This window comes from Myripristis murdjan, chromosome 5 (assembly GCF_902150065.1).
Source record: "Myripristis murdjan chromosome 5, fMyrMur1.1, whole genome shotgun sequence".
In the NCBI taxonomy this organism is placed as follows: domain Eukaryota; kingdom Metazoa; phylum Chordata; class Actinopteri; order Holocentriformes; family Holocentridae; genus Myripristis; species Myripristis murdjan.
Genome location: NC_043984.1, coordinates 13,189,143 through 13,209,335, shown reverse-complemented (window position 1 = coordinate 13,209,335; position 20,193 = coordinate 13,189,143). Strand labels below are relative to the sequence as shown.

The following is a 20,193-nucleotide window of genomic DNA, read 5'->3' as shown; positions in this document are numbered from 1 at the left end:
ACAGCCCAACAGAACACATCAGCCAGGTCACCAGCTCTGGTCTGTCATTACACATCATTATGTCTCCCCACCCTTGCAGGCAGATGTCCTCCGCACCAGAATAGCCGTACTGCATCCATCCAAACAGAGCCCTCTTACCCATCTATGGTCCTCATAAAGTTGAACACTTAAACACAATCACCCCCTGTTCTGTGCTTGCAACAAATTCTACTCTTTCCCAGTTTAATATCAGCCACATATTGTTCTTTGCAAATGGGACCTACTCTGCTCTTTTGATCTATTCCCAGTTTGCATTTATCCAACTTTGATTAAAGACACTTATCTTCTTTTACAAGGTTGCAACAAGTCGGTGTGATTCATTCGGAGACAGAGAGAAAAATGTTCAAACAACCGTTCAAACAGCCTGCATTTGTTTGCCAGGCGGGGTGAGAAACAAAGTTGCACTGTAGAAAATGTCTCTTCCCTGCAACACTGCAACAGATAAAGACTTTCCAGCTACTTCGGTATCTTTTTGCCCTAGGGGTGATGCTCTTTTTTTTCCACCTACCTGTCTGGGTAAAAAGCAGTTTTGCAAGGTGATATCATACTTGCTATCAGTTCTCGAAAATTATATGTCACTCTAACTTACCCGATATGTTTCTATGGTGACAGAAGTCTGTCGGGGTGTAGGAGTACCCTGGCTAGTGTCAGTGCAGTTAAATGCTACTCCCAATACTCAGAGGCTCCTCTGTTCTCTGGCAGAGTCAGACGTACTGTACAGATGAAAGGCTGTTTCCTGCTCTACAGTGACAATGTCTGTAGGAAGAGATGCTTGCTATTGCTACTTAATTTGGTGAATTTTAGGAGGTGCTGTGAGTGCATGAAGGTGTGTATGTACATATGCCTGTGTCTGCCTGAGCGATGGGGAATGTACACTGCAGTCTGCCTATACTTGTACTTGAACTGCTGCCTCTTGACTTTGCCCACAGAGATGGATGCAGTAATTGACATTTGGCAGGTTTTTTCTTGCAGTTATGTAGTCTGGGTCAATCCGAGGGCACAGACACCAAGCACTGTCATAAAGTCGTTGTCACTTGTCCAATGCTGATACAGTAGCAATACAATAGTTCAAAGGTCAGAAATGGACTGGGGGAATAATTAAGGATTGTGCCACAGAGCTCTGTAGTTTTAACAATGTCCTCAGACAGGCTGACCTTGTAGCTCTCCAGCCTTAATTAGCTGAGAGGCCCAACAAGAAAAAAAAAGGAAGAACAAAATCATTATGGGTAAAATGAAGCCCTTTCTCAAAATATTCTACTTAGTTGCTTCACTGCAATTTGCCTCCTTTTCTCTTCTCTTCATTCTCTCTCTCTCTCTCTCTCTCTCTCTCTCTCTCTCTCTCTCTCTCTCTCTCTCTCTCTCTCTGTCTACATCTCCTTACTTATGGCACACTCGGGTCTCAATGGGCAGACGGCCGATAAAGGTACATTCTGCATGGGAATTCTGATGGACTTGACCACTGACTCTGTTTGTCTGGGTGTTTCCTTCGGAGTCAATGTGAGACGCTTTATCTATCAAGTGCAGGCATGTGTTTCTGTCTGATATTGGAAAGGGTATGACTGCTTTAAATGTTCAATTAACATTAAAATGTGCCTGTGGCATAATGCCAAGCACAAAGAGGCAGAGCACAAAAGAGTACAAATTGTCCTGAGAATTACAGTTCTGAAATACGGCCAAAGACTCCAAAAGTCTAATTTACTCTAAATGTTTGTGTTGGGGGAGGTTGCTTAGCAGTCAGTGTATGTTGTATTGATTATGGAAGTAATCAAAATCTCAGGCTATGGAGGAGGAGAATAAAGATATCAAGACATTTGGAAATCAGCATTGTTGATGTTTAACAACAAGCTGTTTTCTTCCCTCCCTCACTTTGTATGGGCAGGTTGATATGAAGCTCAGCAAAAGTTGAGTCAGGAAGACTATCTCTTCAAACATGCTTTCTAAGTCACAAGCACAGTTTCCTCCTATCTCCTAAACTCCATAAACTCGTTCCTGTCCTGTCTACAACCAATCACAACCTGACATGCTTGCCATTAGCTAGTCATTTGTAAGCTGTCAAAATAAAAGTATTCTCTCTCTATCCGCTGTCATTCAGCTGTCATTTCAGCACCATGGCCATTTCACGACCCACCTCCACTTCTTCACCACCTCAACCGTGAATACCAGGCCCCTCTCTAATCAAACCCTCTAATCAGAGGTTTCTCTCACACAAAGACCTCCCAACATTGCCTTCTCCTTTCCTCATAACCACCACCAATGTCTAGGCTCCTGGGGAATTTCCTTTATATATGGACGCATTTAATTCATGGGATTGCCTCCCATGGCGATCTACTTCCTGCCAGTTTCTAAGCGTCAAAGACTATTTCCTCCTGTTCACTAATAAATTTAATCTTCAAATTCCTCATTCTCTTTTATTCCTCTTCTAAGTCTCTTCTGATAGAAATTACTGGCCAGTTGCAGAATGCAAACTCTGCTGCTTTCAATACAATCCCAAAATCACTTCATCTATATGAGACTGAAAAAAAAAATGAGGGGAACACCATGCCTGCTATTTTCTCAAGTTTACTTCTAATGGCATTGTAATAACTTCCCGGCTTCTCCAAGTTATTACATTCTTCAATTTCTTTGCTATGACAAAAAAAAAAAAAAAAAAAAAAAAAAAAAAAACATCCAGTGAGACAAAATAATGTGAGATGTGCTCTTCTCTCATTTCTAATGATGTGTTTGTCAGCTGTAAGACATGAGATGAAATGATTTTTTTTCTCCCCCTCTGGTATCAGAAAGATAACAGTGCATTGATGGATACCACTGACGACTACCAAAATAGTCCCTGATGTTTCTGATGTGTTGGTAGGAAAGTAAAACACTAATGCATGTTACAACACCCAAAACTACACCTTACAAAACACACATGTTGCCATCATATGCAGGATATCGTAAGTGGGGCGTTACTGGCAATGAAATGACATGTTATTTTTCTTAAAGTTATTCAAGCATTTTCTCCTGTAGTACTTAGTATATTATTCTGTACTGAGCGAGGATGCAATGAGTGTTCTTGGAGGATAAAGTTGTTTACAGCAAAATTTAGCGACTATTTTAATGCTCTTCTATTACATTTCTCCCATATTCCCTGTCCTTCTCAAAGCTAAAAGCCAACACACAGTGGTGCTGAAAATCTTCCAGAAAAGCTTTAGTAGGCAATGATCAGAAGCAGTTTGAGGTTGTCTGTCTCCCCTAATCTCCTCTGGTCGCAGTCGGCGAGAGTTGGACAGCTGATTCAACATGTACAATTACCATCATTGGCAGTCACTTAGCTATAGCCAGCGTTTGCCAATCATAGAGCATTTTGAATTTTTCTAAATTAGGTTGTAACTAGCTCAAAAAAAAAAAAAAAAAAAAAAAAAAAAGCCCAAAAACCAAGTGTTCTCTTCGAGTGCCAAGTTAAATTGTCCTTCATCTAAATTTTGTAGTGTTTTTCTTAATTCGCCCTTCCACTGCTACCAGCCAGAAGAGTATGTGTCTGCTAGATTATATTTGAATATTTGCTCATTTCAAACAGTTAGCTGCTCACTTGTTCTGAATAGATTATTTACTTATAAAAACATTGCTTTTTTTCATTTCCTAAAAAAAATACAAAAAATACAGTAACTTGTAAATTGGCTTCATGTGTGCAAACAGAAAAAAATCACAAACAAAGCCATAATCTGACTGATTTCAAACAGTTTGACTGCGCAGCCTGAAAACATTAAAACGAGCCTTTAAAACTAAGTGTTTTGATTCAGATTGCGACATCAGTTAACAATTTCCTTGTGTGATTAGCCCAGCACAGAAAAAAAAAATGTACCTGCTTCTACTGCCTTCACAGTGATGTTGTGCCAGCCTGCGGTTTCTCGGTCCAAGATCTTGCCCAGAGTGATGGCACCAGAGTCCGGATCAATATGAAAGATCATCTCCTGGTCTGTGGTCCGATCAATTGAGAACCTGCAGTAAGTAAGACCATAAGAAATCCACAGAGGTGGAGAGAAAGAAAAAGAAAGAGTGGAAGAGAGCAAAACAGAGAGAAAGAGGGGGTTGAGTATCCCTGGCAAGTCAGATAATTAAGCAAGAATTCAAGTTTTGAGGCATCTAGTGATGGTCTTTTTTCCTCTCTCTCTCTCTCTCTCTCTCTCTCTCTCTCTCTCTCTCTCTGTTTCTCTCTCTCTTTGTGCTGTGGAGAGTTCACATCAGGCCACATTAAGATATAACAAAGGGCAAACATAATTATGTGCTAAAGACATTTACTGTAAACTTGTCACAGAGCCTGTGACCCCAATAGCCCCATGTCCCCAAAAATGGAAGCCGCTCTTTGCCTATTCAGAGTAACAAATATAAAATTTTCATCGTGCACTCTAGCAAAAACGAAAATACATCTTCCCCTCTTTGGGGTACACAAGGTATTCCCAAAAGAGTGGTGAGTCAACAAAAATCTGCTGAAAGTTTTCTTTTTCTTTTTCTTTTTTTTTTCTTTCCCCCACCTTCTAGCTGGCTCACTCATGCCCACATAAACCATTAAAAATACCATAGGCATTATCAGCTCTTAAAGCCTCACTCACAAAGACCTGCACAGCATTCTGCCAGGTCTCATGTAAGAATGAGGGTTACATGGAAAAAAAGGATGTGAAAGGATATGTATGCTGAACCGCTGTGGTCACATTTTTAGAGTTCTGCTTCAAGAGTCTGTATAGCCATTTTGGAAATAAATTATTAACTAAAGTTCATCATATAGTTCATCATCCTTCATTGTTAACAAGGAATTACTTCTCTTGCTATTACGTAGTACCCCTCAGAAAGTGTGACAATTTGTTGCAATTTTATGCTATCGGGCATTGAATGAAATATGCACTTTTTCTAAATGGTGCATATTTCATTCTGGAATGAAACTCTTTCTCTTGTACAGTTGCATATTGCTGATCTAAGTATTAGATTTAGCAGTACTGTAAGTTATTGTATTTTAAATAGTATAAGTTTAATATTAGTATGAGTTGTAACATTACCAGTGTCACTATTAAATGTTTACACCACATGACACTAATTCTTTATAACTCCATGAGGATCAACACTCCTCACACTGTATATGAGTTGTATATTAGAAGCATGCATAATATGCCTTTAGGATGCAGTCTTTGCATATGTTATGGGTTTGCCTGTTCAACAATTACCAATGCAAATCATTGAGTCTTGCGATCACAACAGCACTACAGCACAGCACCAGAGCTACTCTCCATTTAAGAGGTATTACTCATGTCAACAATGTTTTCCATACTCAAGTTGCACATGTATGTGCACATTTGTATTTTTCTGCATAGTGCATGACCCCTCTTATATGTAACATCAACATCCATCAGAATTGCAATTACTTATAATTATAGTACATTTTTACCTGGCACTGACGTACATCTCGAGAACCAACGTTAAAATTGGATTTCTCTTTCCTTAACCAAACTATAAATTGCTTTACTTCCTCTTGTCCTTAACTCTACACACCATTTGTTCCTCATCCAAGAACGTACTGACAATCCTAGTATGCGGCTATCCACGCTGACTGCCTGTTTCATTTTAATGCACTACCTGGTTGGATCTGTGCAGGGAAGCTTATTTCTGTTTTAGCTACTACGTGGGTTGCAGACATTTACAGCTTGTTACTGTGGCCAAATGCATCTCTGACCACATCCAGAGGCAGTCTGGGTGATCAGTTCTTTAATCTTGGGTGGATTTACACCTGAGTATGTGCATTCTTGTACTGCAGTTACAATTTGATCACTCACGATGCATGACAATGCCAAGTCTAAAGGGGGTATGTTAATGCCAGAGGCCATGATGGGCAGTACAGGCTGCTAGCTGGCTACTTCTGCCCAGTAGATGGCTCCTGGCCAACCTTGCTCCCTCTCTCTGACTCTCTCACTAACTCTCTCTCTCTCACACACATACACACAGACGCTCACACACATACACACACAGTTTCAGCTCCAGGCTGCCAAGGCACTGGTGAACGACAGCACTGCCACTGTGTTGTGCTTTATTACACCTGGAACTCTTTGAGCCTCATGCATTTTTAATAGAGGTAATTTGCACATGCCCTGTGTGGGCCAGCGTATACTGTGTCAGTGAGACTGTCTTAGTCTTTATCTACATTTCCCCCTCACATTATAACTGTTCATCTGAGGATATATGAGCCACAGACCACGGTACAGGAGATTGTGTGATAACATCATCTTTATCATATATGATAATCTGACAGACGAAAGAGATGTGCTGCACAAATGCAGCCACTGTAGATGTCCCACTTGTTAACAACTGCTTGCTAAATTAATTGTGTACTTTTGCTCCATCTCCAAGAGGAACTGTGTGGAAAAAAGCAAGCTTTTCTCCCGTGACACCTGTCAGAGATGACAAGTACTAGTCATAGCAAGGTTTTTATTGTCATTAGACTGCAGTACTAATGCACTATAGATACAGGATACAGTAAGTGCATGAAGGGGCACTTCTACAACAGCCAATGCTGCTGCAGTGCTGCAGTGCCCTGTCCAAGCCACCAACATCAGGTACTTTTTTGATAAAAAGCTTATTTATGAAAAATAGCTTTAGTGGTGCTGTTATGTTTTAGTTATGAGGTGCATGTTCCCAAGAACACCTTATCTCTAACTTTTTGTTGGAATGTTAATTTCAGACAAGATTTTCCAACCTACAGTGCCTATTATTCTGAAACATTTGTTGTTTAGGTAGGTGGTACTGGAAAGGCCTCTCCCTCATACCATATCTCATATCAGTCTGAAGCTTTGCATGTTTAAAGAAATAATCTACATGCTATTTATGTATCTATGTTTCTTACATCTCTTACACAGACAAGAGGTTTGCATTCAAGGCAAATGTAAAGCCATTTCCGATATCAAAAAAATCACAATATTATCTAAGCAATATTAACTTTAAAAGACTAACCACTACGCACCACACACAAGTACATGCAGTACTGCATTAGGTCTGGCCTCCTTCAAAAACTGATTCATTATTGCAGTAAAAATGTCATAGACAGATATTTATTTTGGTGGACTCCCACTAAGGACCTCCACTATAATCTCATTCAACCATCAACTTCAGCCTGATATATGCCAATGACTGTGATAATGCTAACTTCACTGCACACCTTAATAACAATAGAATGGATTGCAGACAGGGCCCCATTCCAGTTATTTCATTGCTAGTCTACTGATTTATTTCACCAATCTAATGCATACTTCTTTTTGCGAAGTTGGCTTAAATGTCTGAGATCCCCCTTGCCATACCTGACAGGTTTATTCTTCACATCAGGATCCTTGGCAGTGACAACACCAACCAGCGCTCCCACTTTGGCATCCTCCTGCACCTCCATGATAGCGCCCTCTGCTGGCTGAAAGATGGGTGGCTCGTCTATATCCAACACGCTCACCCGCACGATGGTTTGATCGCGGAAGGAGCCCAGATCCACGAAGCGAGGGTCGACGTGCTTATTTACTGCCTCCACCACCACGTTATGGTTGCGATTTCTCTCAAAGTCCAATGGCTGAAAATGAAGGAAAATGAAGTTTCCAAATGAACAGTTTAATTCCAAAATGGCCTATCCATCATTTTAAGTAGGAAATACATTTCAAAACATTTGACAGCACATAATAACAAAAATGACAGCAAAAGATTATCTTATATAATTACAGCATTTTTACAGCAGCATTTTTTACCCTACCTGGGGTAAGTGGGAAAAGTAACCCTAAAGTAACCCTACCTTCTTAATGGAGACAACAGCTTCCTGTGTCTCTACATCGGTGGTGACCCTGAAGAGCTCTCCTCCCTCTTTGATGAGGTAACTCATGTCTGTGTTCTCGCCCATGTCAGCATCTGTGGCAATGACCCGACCCACTGAGGTCCCCACCGCTGCCCCCTCTGACACCGAAAACTGGTACATCTCTGGTGCACGTGTAGATGGGCAAAGGTGGAGAAAGCAAGGAAAGAATCAAGAGGAAAGGGGGGAGGAAGACATGCAATAAAGGGATGAAATGGCAGAAGAAACAGGGGCAAAGGAGATTAGCACAACAAGAAGGGGAGGAGGAGGAAGAAATATACCAAGTAGAAAGAAGAGGGCAGAGGATCGGAGAAGAGAAGAGAAGAGAAGAGAAGAGAAGAGAAGAGAAGAGAAGAGAAGAGAAAATGGAAAATGGAAAGACGGCAAGGAGAAGCGACAGGTAGGGAAAGGAAGAGAAATCAGAAAGGAAAGGAAAGAGGAAGGAAAGAGAGAATGTAGATTAGAAGGTACAGGGAAGAGGAGAAGATTGGTAAAGAGAGAATGAGAGCAGGGTGGGAAGATAATACAAGAAAAATATGAGCAAAGGACCACAAGCAGGGATTATCAGCATGATCCTTGTCTTCACATATTAAGGGATGTGAAAAAGGAAAAAAAGAAAAAAAATCTCTAAGCGCAGAAGCTTAATTTGTAATAATTTGCCTTTTTTCTGAGCACACCAAAGTGTTTCGTCATATTGAACTGTATTAACTGATATTGCTGAGTGGCCTCATCTTTTAGGAATTATGTTGCTTTAAGGCAATAAAGCTTGAAAGCTTCAACAGGAGTCCATGCATATATAATATGCACTGATATAGTTATCTAAAATCTAAAGTTGCATTTTAAAGGGTAAAATGGACACAGCAAAATTCTGTTAATAACCTTTTCCAGGCTGTGACAGTTCATCATAAACATTTTGAAAATGTCTTCCTTTGTATCTCATTCACGAAGCTGCATTCCAAACTCTGTCTATACCCAGCACCATACAATACAGAGATACTGTAATCCTATAGGGTTTTATCCCTCTGACTGCGTAAATAAGATTTACTGAGATGAAGGGATGAAGAAGGATTTGTACAGAAATAAGAAAAGAAAAAGAGGAGAAATAAAAAAGATGGGGAAATGAAAGAAAGAAGGGAAAACACTGTTTTATTCATAAGCCAGGGGTTATTCAGTACGGACTAGCAGGTACCATGTTAATGTGTCTGTGATTGAGAAGAGCACCCCTGTGGGTGTTAATGAAAGATGATTTTCAAAAGGTGCCAGACCTTGAATGCACTCACACTTTTCACCGGGCTACTTCTTTTTGTGCATATTGTCATAAAATAAACAAGACTCTTCAGTTGTGTTTGCCTTGAAAAGGTTATCTTCCAGCTGAATTGTGAGTGTGTGTCTGTGTGACCGCGTGTGTGTGTGTGTGTGTCAGAGGGAGAGAAAGAGAGAGAGAGACAAAGAGAAAATAAGGGCAAAACAAAAGAGATTGATGCAAGGAGAGTTAAGAGAGAGGCTGCAAGAGAGTGAAAGTAAACAAATAGTTTGAGTGGGGGAAAATATTCCTTTATTGTGGATCATCTCTAAAGATTCTTCATCACAAGACATTTATTTGCACTACTTTTTACAGCCTACCTGTTGCACATAATTCGCCCATGTGTGCACCAAGAGACTGACAGCATACTTGGCACATAAATACTCAACTCATCATTATAAGTCCATGTCAATACTTTGTGGGCCAAATCAGCCATATTGATTCACGCTTCTCTTGAGCTTCATTTAAAAAGTATGACGACGTGCACAGTAGCAGGTATCAGTTCTCCACACTTGATAGCCTACTTTGTTATGGGTTGAGTGGCTGACCAGCACATGAATTTAAGTAAGGTGATTTTCTCTGACAGCATGTAGACCACTCAGCATGGTTGCTGATGCTACCACTGCTGATTGGTGTCAGTGCCCTGCAGGATGAACACTACACTCTCTCTCTAGCTCTCTTCTCTCTCTGTCACTCTCTTTCTCACTGTCTCTCTGTCTTTTCTCTCATGTTGCTCATTATTTTTCCTATCTCTGCAAATTCTCCCTCCTCTCTGTGTCCTCCTTTCTGTCTCTTTGCTCATTTTCCCTCACTGTCTCTGCCTCTCTTTCCTTCTTTGTCTCTCTCCGCCTGTCTTCCTGTGTCTAAAATAGAGGAATGTGCAGGAGACACTCACTCTGTGGAAAGCGCGGTGGGTTGTCATTAACGTCAGTGATCACTATGGTCACCGTGGTGGAGCCGGAGAGACCGCCCATTTGTCCTGCCATGTCGGTTGCCTTGACGACCAACTCATAACGATCCTGTGTCTCACGGTCCAAATCTGCTACTGCAGTCATGATGATCCCTGATGATTGAGGGATGGAAGAGGGGTTGGGTAAGAGAGACAGACAGGGAGAGAGCGATAGAGGAGGGGGAGGGAAAGTAGGTTAGGCCAATAGAAAGGTCACATTAGTGGTTAGCACTTCTGCAATATCCAACTACATTTCCCCTCCCAGTTTGAATATCAACTTCAGCTAAGCGCCGTATTATGGAGGCACAAGTGCAGCACATTCCATTTCACCTCCTCAGACAGGGCGGATGGAGCAGATTGTGTCATATTCGCGCCTCTGCGCTTATACCATTATATGGCTCGGCTGTATTAAAATGAATAATATATAGGGGCAGAATGAAGGCATGCCTGAGCCAGACTGAACAGCATGACAACTCTTCCATGGTGGAAGCCAAGGCTGTGTCAGACTGCACTCCCACCGTGAGCAGTGGATTTTGAGGGAGTCGCAAGAGTTAGAGAGACAGGGGGAGAGAGAAGTAAAACAGTTACGATGGCATCACTTAGTCCACAGTGTACTTTCTGTTGCATTTTAAGAGGCACTGTGCTCAGTTCAAACAGACCCTTGACTGAGCTAAAGCACATCAGTTTTTCAGTTCAAATAAAAATGTCTGCAAATCATGATAGTGTAACATCAACACTTCATTTGAAAATGGATGATGTTTCATATTTTCACAGTGAATAGATGTTGTAATTTGGTTACTGTGATCATTATTTGCGAGGGCAACTTTGAGATCAGGTTATCCTGACCAGCATAGACCAGCATAGATATTATTACCAAAAGTATATATGCTCCCAGATACAATTTCAAAACATATTCATTTTTGGTGCAAGAGTATCAAATTCTTTTATTCATGAACTTTTGAAACAAAATGACAGTGTTCCATATTATAAGCTACATTCTCCCTCTCTTTCTCTCTCACTCTCTCTCTCTCTCTTCACGTTACCCAGTGGTTTAAAAGAGAGATTCTCCTTACTGGCCCAGCAGCAACAGCAACCGTGGCGAGCTGGTTTACTGTGCGGCAGTAATATAATTCTGCTTCTCCCCTTGGGATTTTCCACATCACAATGTATTGTTGCATCTCCTAGCCTGCGTAAGCTGTCTCCCTCCCAAAGGTGTGCATTGTGTTGGATATACAACTCACTGATTCCAGTCACATTTAGCCCCAGGTAGCTCCAGGCCATGTTTGTGAGTAGCCAAAATACATGCAGCTCTGGAGTTAAGGAAAGAGGTAGATGACATGCTCCTCTTTCATCCACCAAAAGGCCAGGGGGAATGCATCTAGCTACTGGATTAAAAAAAACAAACAAAAAAACATTTAAAAAACCCACTCTGCCTGCTTTCAATGAAATTTGATCCAACACTTGGATATAAAATTCATTAAGTGAATTTGCATTTATTAGATGCCCCCTGTTGTCTGTGTTGACAGCCAGGGAAAAACAGTACATGACACTGGGAAAGGCATTGTGGATGTCAAAATGTCAGTAAACCTGATAATAACACTGCCTGTTAATGAACTAAACAGTAGGGGAAAAACAAGCCAAAAAAAAAAAAAAAAAAAAAAAAAAAAAAAAAAAAAGTTAATCCATGTATTGATGTCTACAGTCCTGTTTTTCTGTGGTCAAACACCAACTTTAAAAGCCTTTGTTAGCAAAGCAAACATGCTCTCAAGGGTTTGGAGTTTTTGGATATGATTAGATATTCATCATGACGGCCTTTTTGCTCTGTTCAGTTAATCATTCATATGCTTTTTCCTGTGCAGTTAAATGCACTGTGAATTATGGAATTACCTTGTGTTGCTCTATATCATCATTAAACTCCTGAAGTGAGAAATGTACAATACAAATTGGATTGTATGGGAGGAAAAAAGCAACAACAAGCCAGAGACACACCAAGACATACTTGTCTAAATGTTCTACACATTGATATTTAGATTCTTTGCACTCAAAGAATCAAAAACTTTAATTTGTGATATCAAATCAGCTGTAGTTATAATATCACTGAACTATAATCTCAAGAAGATGCTGGATATTATTAGTTTTAGTTCCTCCTTCACTCTATCACTGTAGCTCTCAGCACTCTCCATTATCCAAGAATCTTCCATAAAAAGTTGTTCTGGCAATGAATTCAATATCATCCAACAAAGCTCGATTGAATTTCCAGTTATTTGGGCCATTTTAAATTTCAGTGTTTGTTATATTAGACATGAGGGAAATGGATATTAAAAAGTAACCAACCTAACATTTCCCCTCCTTTGCTATGTATAACTGGTGAGTAGCGGGTGGCTGAGTCTAAATATATCAAAAGTCTATAACTGAGGTCATCTCTTTAATTGCCACTCTTGAGTGAGGCTGGTAATCTGTTGCCTGGACAAATCTGGACAGGCTTTACTACTAGCCTATATTATGATCACCGATCGTCCAAATGTGGGTGTTATAATCATTAATTTGAACAGAATTAAAAATTCTGGTATTATTAAAAATATTAGAAATACATTTTAACTCAACAAAAATGAAAGGTGTACACTGAAGCATGCAGACATGCAGGCATTTGGATGAGAATTGAGACAGTCACGTGTGTCCTAATAAAATCAACAGAGCTATTTGATGGCTTGAAAGATGATTAACTATGACTGGTCCATACATTCGCTGTCCTCATCATCATCTGTACAATGAATTTTTATCTCTCATCCACATGAATGTTCCCATTTATTTGCTTGCAAAGCCCTTATAACTAGAGTCAATGGATACATCTTCTCGACTCATAATTAGGTTATTATATTTCTTTAACATTCAGCCAGGAAAGGAAGAAAGAAAAAAAATGTGCTGTACTTGTGCAGGAAAATCATACATCAGTGTACATCTGCTTATTATTCAAGGGCCCACAATATTCTTTGGCTTTTACTTGTATTTACAAAAGTGAAATAAAACTGTTCAAGGTGGATAAACACTCACTGTAGTGTTTTTATCAAAAGCACCCAAAACGGCACCAATACATAGTTTGTGCGTTATCTGACAATCAACAAACCATGGTATATAGGGCTAAAAAAAAAAATCTGTATTTTAGCAACTATTAGACTATTATTTTTAATATTATTACTGTTGTTCTTGATTTCTTTGCCAATGAGTAAAAATGTATTGTGTCTTTCTGGAATCTCAGGATGGAATTGATTCCTATAGGGTCTTCCTGCCAGCTGCTTTCTCTGTTGAAGACCTAATTTGATATTTTATATTCGGAATTCAAGCTTGACAGTTATTGCTTGTGGACATTTGGACCTTCCATCACCTCTATCTGTTAAACAGTATCTCATTGCTTCTATACTTGTCCAATAAAAGTGATGTTTTCAACAGTGTCCTTTATCCAACAAAAGTTCTTTTACAAGAAAGGACCAGTGTCCGTCTGGTAATCCTCCGTAAGCCTCAAATTGGCTCTCATGGACCTTGTTGTCAATTCTATGATCATTTTTCTTTTAGATGAAAATTTACAGCATGGTATTAACTGGCGACTAAAGTTGTTCAACTTTTCATTTTAGCACCTCTGCCCCTCATGACTCTGCCGTAATAAAGTTCCTGAGAATTTAGCAATAAATTCCAACTCTTTGGCATGTATAGAAATCCTCCAAAATGTCAAAGCTTTTGCAGCTTTCTATCTATATCCTGATGTCAATCCATTCCCTCTGCAAACCTCAGCTAACTGCACATGGGCTGCTGAATTATAAGGTGAACTATCCAGATCCGATAAAGGTCATTTTAGGATATTAGAAATTCAACATCCAAGTTGTTTGAATCACATGTTGGAGACTGGTGTAATACAAATTCAGCATCCTCCATGGACATTCAGATCAAGCTTCAGGGGGAATCTTTTTGGATTCACATTGTCTGCGCAAAAAAACAATAGGCCAATAGCACACATAGGGCCCTATCTTGTGCCACCCGCTACCCGCTGCCACTCCCCGCTACCTGTGAATTGCGGATTTAGGAGCTTCCGCTATCCCTAAACGGTATCTTGCGCCCACGCTACCCACTATCCGTTATGCCGACTCCGTTATTTGCGCCTGGAGGTGTGTTCGTGGGCGTGTTTCATGCGCTTTCCCTAAAATTGCTATCTGGCGCACACACTTTAGGGAGGCTTCAATGCACGCCCCGACGGAGCCTCGCCACGCACACGGTCGGACTGATACCGGGACGCCGTCGGAATGGACTGAGTATATTACTCATATAGACTGTTTAGAGGAAAGACTGTTTTAATTGGACACTCATGCCAGTGTGTTTTATTGTTTTATCATAAGTCAGCAGCTGTGCTATATTTTTATTTTTAATATTTTATTTGCCCAATCTACCTTGTCAATAAATTAGTTTGTACATAGTTGGCTTGGGTGTGTGTTGTGTGGCCCGGGGATTTTACTCAATCAGTACTACCTTGTGACACGTCCACTTGGACACATGCGGCTCCACCTCCCGAATTAACTCGCCTATAATATAACATATAATATATATACAAAAAGCCACCTTACTTTCGCCCAAAACACGCCTATGCATAATAGTAGTGCAAGTGTTTTACGGATAACGGGAGGTGCACAAGATAGCAACTTTTGCGGAGGAACACCTCTTGCGCAATGCTAAATCCTCAAATAACGGGTTTAGGGACTCAAGGGCTTAGGGCTCAAGATAGGGCCCATAGTCTCTCTTTGTTTTAAAATAAATACATAAATAAATGCATAAATAAATCTGTTCCAATTTTTGAAGATGAATTCTTGTCATAATTACCCTCTTGCCATATTCAAATTTCAAACATCTCCAACATTTTTTATCAGTTGGCATCAAACTGACCCTAAAATACCTCCAGAAATGAGGTATTTTATGTTTCTTGTTGATGACCTAAATAGCGCCCTAACTATCAGTGGTTCTCGGACTGGTACAGGTATGGTTATGTTCGATTTGGGCCCTAAAGCAGAGGGAAGTTTTCTGAGGATTATAAATGGCATGGTTATAGTTCTCTCAATGTCATCCAAAACAACTAATGGCAACTTGTAGTTCCTCAGTGTCCTCTAAAACAGCTAAAGCAATTGTCTTTAAAATGTTGATATTTTTATGTTTTACACAGCTAAAAAAGCCAATGAAACACCAATGGATACTAAATCTGTACAGGACATTGAAAACATACAAAACAATAAAATAAATTAAAAATAAATAATCATGTATTTAGAGATGTAGAACACTGAATGATATTAGGAGGGATAAGCATTGGGTAGTCATTATTCATGTTAAAAATCATACTATTTTTAACAACAAATGTGTTCTTTTATGTTGAAACAGACATCTTTTATTTTCAAACAGTTACAAATAAAAATCTCAATATTTAAGCTTTCATAATATAATCACTCCCTTTGACTCAGGTGCTCAAAAACACCTACAGCCAAGTGCAGGAGTGCTTAAAGACTAAAGAGACAGTGACTCGCTGTACAGTTTGTTGCCAGGATGACTTGGGGTGATATTAATGAGGCGGATTTCACAGCTGTTCTGTCTCCTCTTCATTTTGACCTTCTTGACTTGCACCTATTAGGCTGGCCCATTCGCCTACAAAATGGGGAAGGGGGTGGGTGGAATGGGGGTCGAGAGACAGGAGCTGGAACAAACCTTCCAGTCTCCTGGCTAGCCCCACCAAGGCAGAGCCATTTATCATCCAGGCACCCGGGCCGACCAAATCAAAGTGGTAGAGACCAAAAAAGGAATCATTAAAAGTTTAGTGCTTTTCCCTAGGGGCCATTTGCAGGCAACACCAATGCTGGGCTACGCCTGAGAGACTGCAGTTCAGGCCACATCCCCCCTTTATCCCCCAGACCAGCAGGGAATTCTCCAATATATGGAGAGAGACTCTACCGAGAGAATCTGCATGGGATAGGCAGCATGACCCTCTAGAGATTTGACTGTTCTTGTCATGTAAGCATTTTCATTTGTGATAATTAATACTGAGTTACAGTATTTGACAGAATTGTGTATTATTGCTAGTATATGGCAAACAACTGGTTTTTGTTTTTGAAGGTGTGATCATTTTTCAGTTTTTGACTGTCACTGCAATCAAAAGCTAATGCGGCGCTGCATCTACTTAAGTAATGAACTTGAACTTAGTTGATTTTTTGAAACAGGTTTGTAACTTCTTCATATTTTAATTTGAACTATGTGTTTGAGAGTTGCTTTGTGAAACTCATGAAGGAAGAGGTGAAAAACTGACAGGCTACCGGTGAACCTGAGTGGCAGAAATATAGACTTACACTGAGCTGAAGAACATATACAGGCAAATGTTTTACCACATTTCAGTGTCACTTTGCCTTTGTATAATGCCTGATATAACATGACAGTCCAAAAGAAAAAAAGAAAGAAAAAAAAATACACACACAAGTGGTAACTGCACCTGTCAATCAAATCTATGGTCCTTTACGGGTTGCTGACGTCCCTTTCAAGAAGCTACTTTATTCCTATTAATAAATCTATCTTGTTCCTGCGCTCCTGTGCCAATTTTGATGTTGGACACCACGATACAGCTAAGACAGGAAAAATTGTGAGAAAGAGAGGGAGTGAGAGAGAAAGAGAGAGAAACATAGCTGTAAGCAGCCATCAGTGTGACCCAGTCTCATGGGCCCAGCACACACAAATGCCTGATATATCACAATTTGAAAAACTGCCAGTTTGCATGGTAGCAGCACTCTAAAGTGTGACCAAGTGTGATCTGAAACACTTTGGAACTCCTTTGCAAATACAACATTAAGTTTAATTGCACTATCACTAAATGTTTAGATTTGTGACAGTGTTAGTGCAAGGTTGACCTGATGGTAGTACTCTGAAAAACAACCTTATGTGGTTTGATGCACAAAATTTGTGTGTGAAGTCTGGTTGTTTTGGCTTTAAAGTGTGTAAAAATATGACTTTCTCCTTGGACTTGGCATACACTTTGTTTGCCATAAACAAACACATAATTTCCAAATTCTGTATGACAACTTTAATGTAGAAAATCCAAATATGCTGTGTGCAAAGTTTTATATGTTCAATGGATATAATGAGCCAGCAAAAGAAAACAAAATTGCAGATACAGCTCTGAAGTTTTTGGAAATGAAAAGTTGCATGTCATAGCACCACCATCTTACCGATCAGCATTTTTTTTCTTTTGTGTGTGTGTGTGTGTGTGTGTGTGTGTGTGCGCGCATGTGTGTGTGTGTGTGTGTGTGTGTGTATGTATGTGTGGAGGTCTGAGAGTTACAGTCTCTAAGATTCAGATCATCTGAAAGCAGAGACAAGGAAATGAAAGCAAACTCATGAGAAAAATGCCACAAAAAATGTGGCCTTGACTCTTCATACCTGTGTGTCTGCCTACAGTGAAGAACTTCTCTCCATCCAGCACACTATACACCACTCTGGCACTGCTGCCATATGTAGGGTCGTCAGCATCCGACGCAGTGACCTTCATCACAGACGTTCCTGTTGAAAGAGACAACATCAAGTGAGAAGAAAAGGGGGGGGGGAGACAGCTGAGCCTGAGCAGGAAAACTGTAGACAAGCACTGGATTCCCGTAGGAATCCAATAGGAATTTTGTATATAAAAGGAAAGACAAATGAGAGAGAAAATAGGTGTTTTGTGTGTGTGAGATTGTGTGTGTAAGTTTGTGTGCATCCATGCATACCTCTCTGTGATTATACTTGGGAAATGGAGGTTAATGCATTAGCGTGCCGCCACGCTGACAAACTATTTCATCTCCATGTACATAATTTCCAAACAAATTTTTTTTGATCTTTCAAATTTTCAAACCTTTCCTCCACGCCATGCACGGGGTTGCTCTGCCTCTCATAGGCACGCAAGCTGTGCTCAAGAGATGAAAGGGAACATGAAGTCATTTAACATCTCTATCTTCAAAGACTGATAAAAGCGCAAGAAATCTACACCAACAAACAATTACTGGTGATCACTGACATGTAGGGCGGGGGAGAGAGTCGTTTCAGGAAGCCTTAAAGTCTGGGATTTGTGGGGCAACAGCACTCTATATTATGTTCTATATTTTCTGTCAAAAGTGTGTAGCATATACTCCAGCCTCTGGCACCCGAGCACATCTCTCCATTTAGTCACACATTTTAGTTAAAGCTCAGCCTAAAGCCCATGAGGATTAATGGGCAATTGGCTCTACATTTTTGGGGTAAGAACCAACTACAGACTAGCCTTTTAGCAACTGAGCATTTTTTTCCCTCCTATAAATAATTACTCCTTACAGTGAAACGGATAAAAAAGAAAGGAAGAAACTGAAAGATTCCCGGGTCCTCAAGGACGAGGAGTCAATCTCTGTCTCTGTCCCCCAAGCCAAGGCTATAGGTAATTACTGACAGCTGGTGTTGTCCACCAAAGGTCACCGCTGTAGCCTTTCTCGGAGCCCTGTCATGCTACTGTCCAGCCACATAATGGCCGTATGCTAATGATGCTAATTAGCGGGAAGTGTCAGAGCACTGTTTGTTTCCTGTCATCCGACGGAGCTCCCAAGGGGGACAGAGAGGGGAGGGAGAGGGCAGTGGATTATCATTAAAGCTACCCGGCCATTACCACAGACAGCTCAGATCACTATCCTGCCGCTGTCACCAATAGCAGCCTTTTTGTGCCCCCCTGCATCTTGCTGGGTGCAGGCTGGCTCGCATGCTAACCGACCTAGTAGATGATGCAGCACTCTCCTTGGTCTGTGATGCAAGTGCAGCTAATGAGGATTAGCTATTTTGCAGCTGTTGTGAACTAACACGGTAATGAATTGGTTCGGAGGGAGGCGGTGTGTGTGTGTGTCGTTCCATGCAGTTAAACACAAAAGTGCGCTATGAAATAAGTTGAAGAGTTGCTGAAAGTTTCCACAGTTATCACGTCCTGGATTCATGGTGTCAGCAACCTTTTGTAAGTCTCATAGTGCAACACTACAACTCCCAAAGCATTCAAAGGAGGGCATAAAGCTGGCTTAGAATGAGTTTTTACTGTATGCTCTGCATTGTATAATACAGTCATTATCTCACAAATACGCAAAAGTAAACAACTGTCTGATCCTTACAAGATCAAGATATGTAGCATTCCAGTTGGGAGATCAGTGAGATAGAAGTCTTATCGTACTGAAAACAGAGGAACATATAGAGGCTAGCTGTTTTCATTACTGCGGACAGGCAGGGGTTTGTTAATTCTGCCTACCTGGTTGGCGCTACTGCTGTGGGCCCAACAAAGCCATTTCCCTCCATGGGATTACTCCCTTATCTTAATTTTCCCCAGGTAACCATCAACTTGATGCTCAGCTGTTTCTAGGGACTGCCTGACAGTGACGTCCGATGGCTTGGAAGAACTATATAAATGCAAATGCTACTTTATTGTGTTTATATTAAAAAGAGAAGGGGAGCTGTGAGTTTGGTGCTTGGATTCTTATTAAAGCCCTGGCTTGCCTCAGTGTTTCAGTGCGAGAAGTCATTACTTATCGGTCGGCGTCGTTGGCGTCTTTCTTAAGTAGATTCTAACAGTGATGGACTTGTGGGAATTCAATAAAAATTATTGACTTCCGCGGATAGGAAAACATAATGAATATTGCAGTAATGAGAGAAGTATGTTTAATGAAGAAACCCTCTTGAAATGCATTATATAGAGAGTGTTTTTGTTTCACTAAATAAAAACTAAATCCCAAATGGTTCTCAGATAAGAGTTTCGTGCAAATAATTATAAAATTATAATGTTTGGTGTATATATCTATCTATCTATATCTATATATATATATATATATATATAGATATATACACACACACACACACATACAGTAGAGTCAGGATCAAGAGAACAATAGTTTTTGACAGTATTGCTCTGAGTTGCCTCACCATGGCACCATGGAGGCCTTAAACTAAGTTGCATGATCTCACTGCAGTATCACTATAATGAGGATCTGTCTTAGGCTTAGTTATTCCTTT

At 40.4% G+C, this 20,193-nt stretch overlaps 1 protein-coding gene across 1 annotated transcript in view; it reads right to left on the bottom strand.

Moving 5' to 3' along the window:
- Positions 1–20,193, bottom strand: part of cdh22 (cadherin 22) — a 119,771-nt gene that overhangs the window by 33,116 nt on the left and 66,462 nt on the right. The window contains exons 4-8 of the mRNA XM_030052542.1: positions 17,587–17,706; positions 10,084–10,251; positions 7,829–8,010; positions 7,356–7,612; positions 3,881–4,017 (exon numbers count right to left, since the gene is read on the bottom strand). Of these exons, the coding sequence (XP_029908402.1) occupies positions 3,881–4,017; positions 7,356–7,612; positions 7,829–8,010; positions 10,084–10,251; positions 17,587–17,706 (864 nt within the window). The remainder of the gene's footprint in view (positions 1–3,880; positions 4,018–7,355; positions 7,613–7,828; positions 8,011–10,083; positions 10,252–17,586; positions 17,707–20,193) is intronic.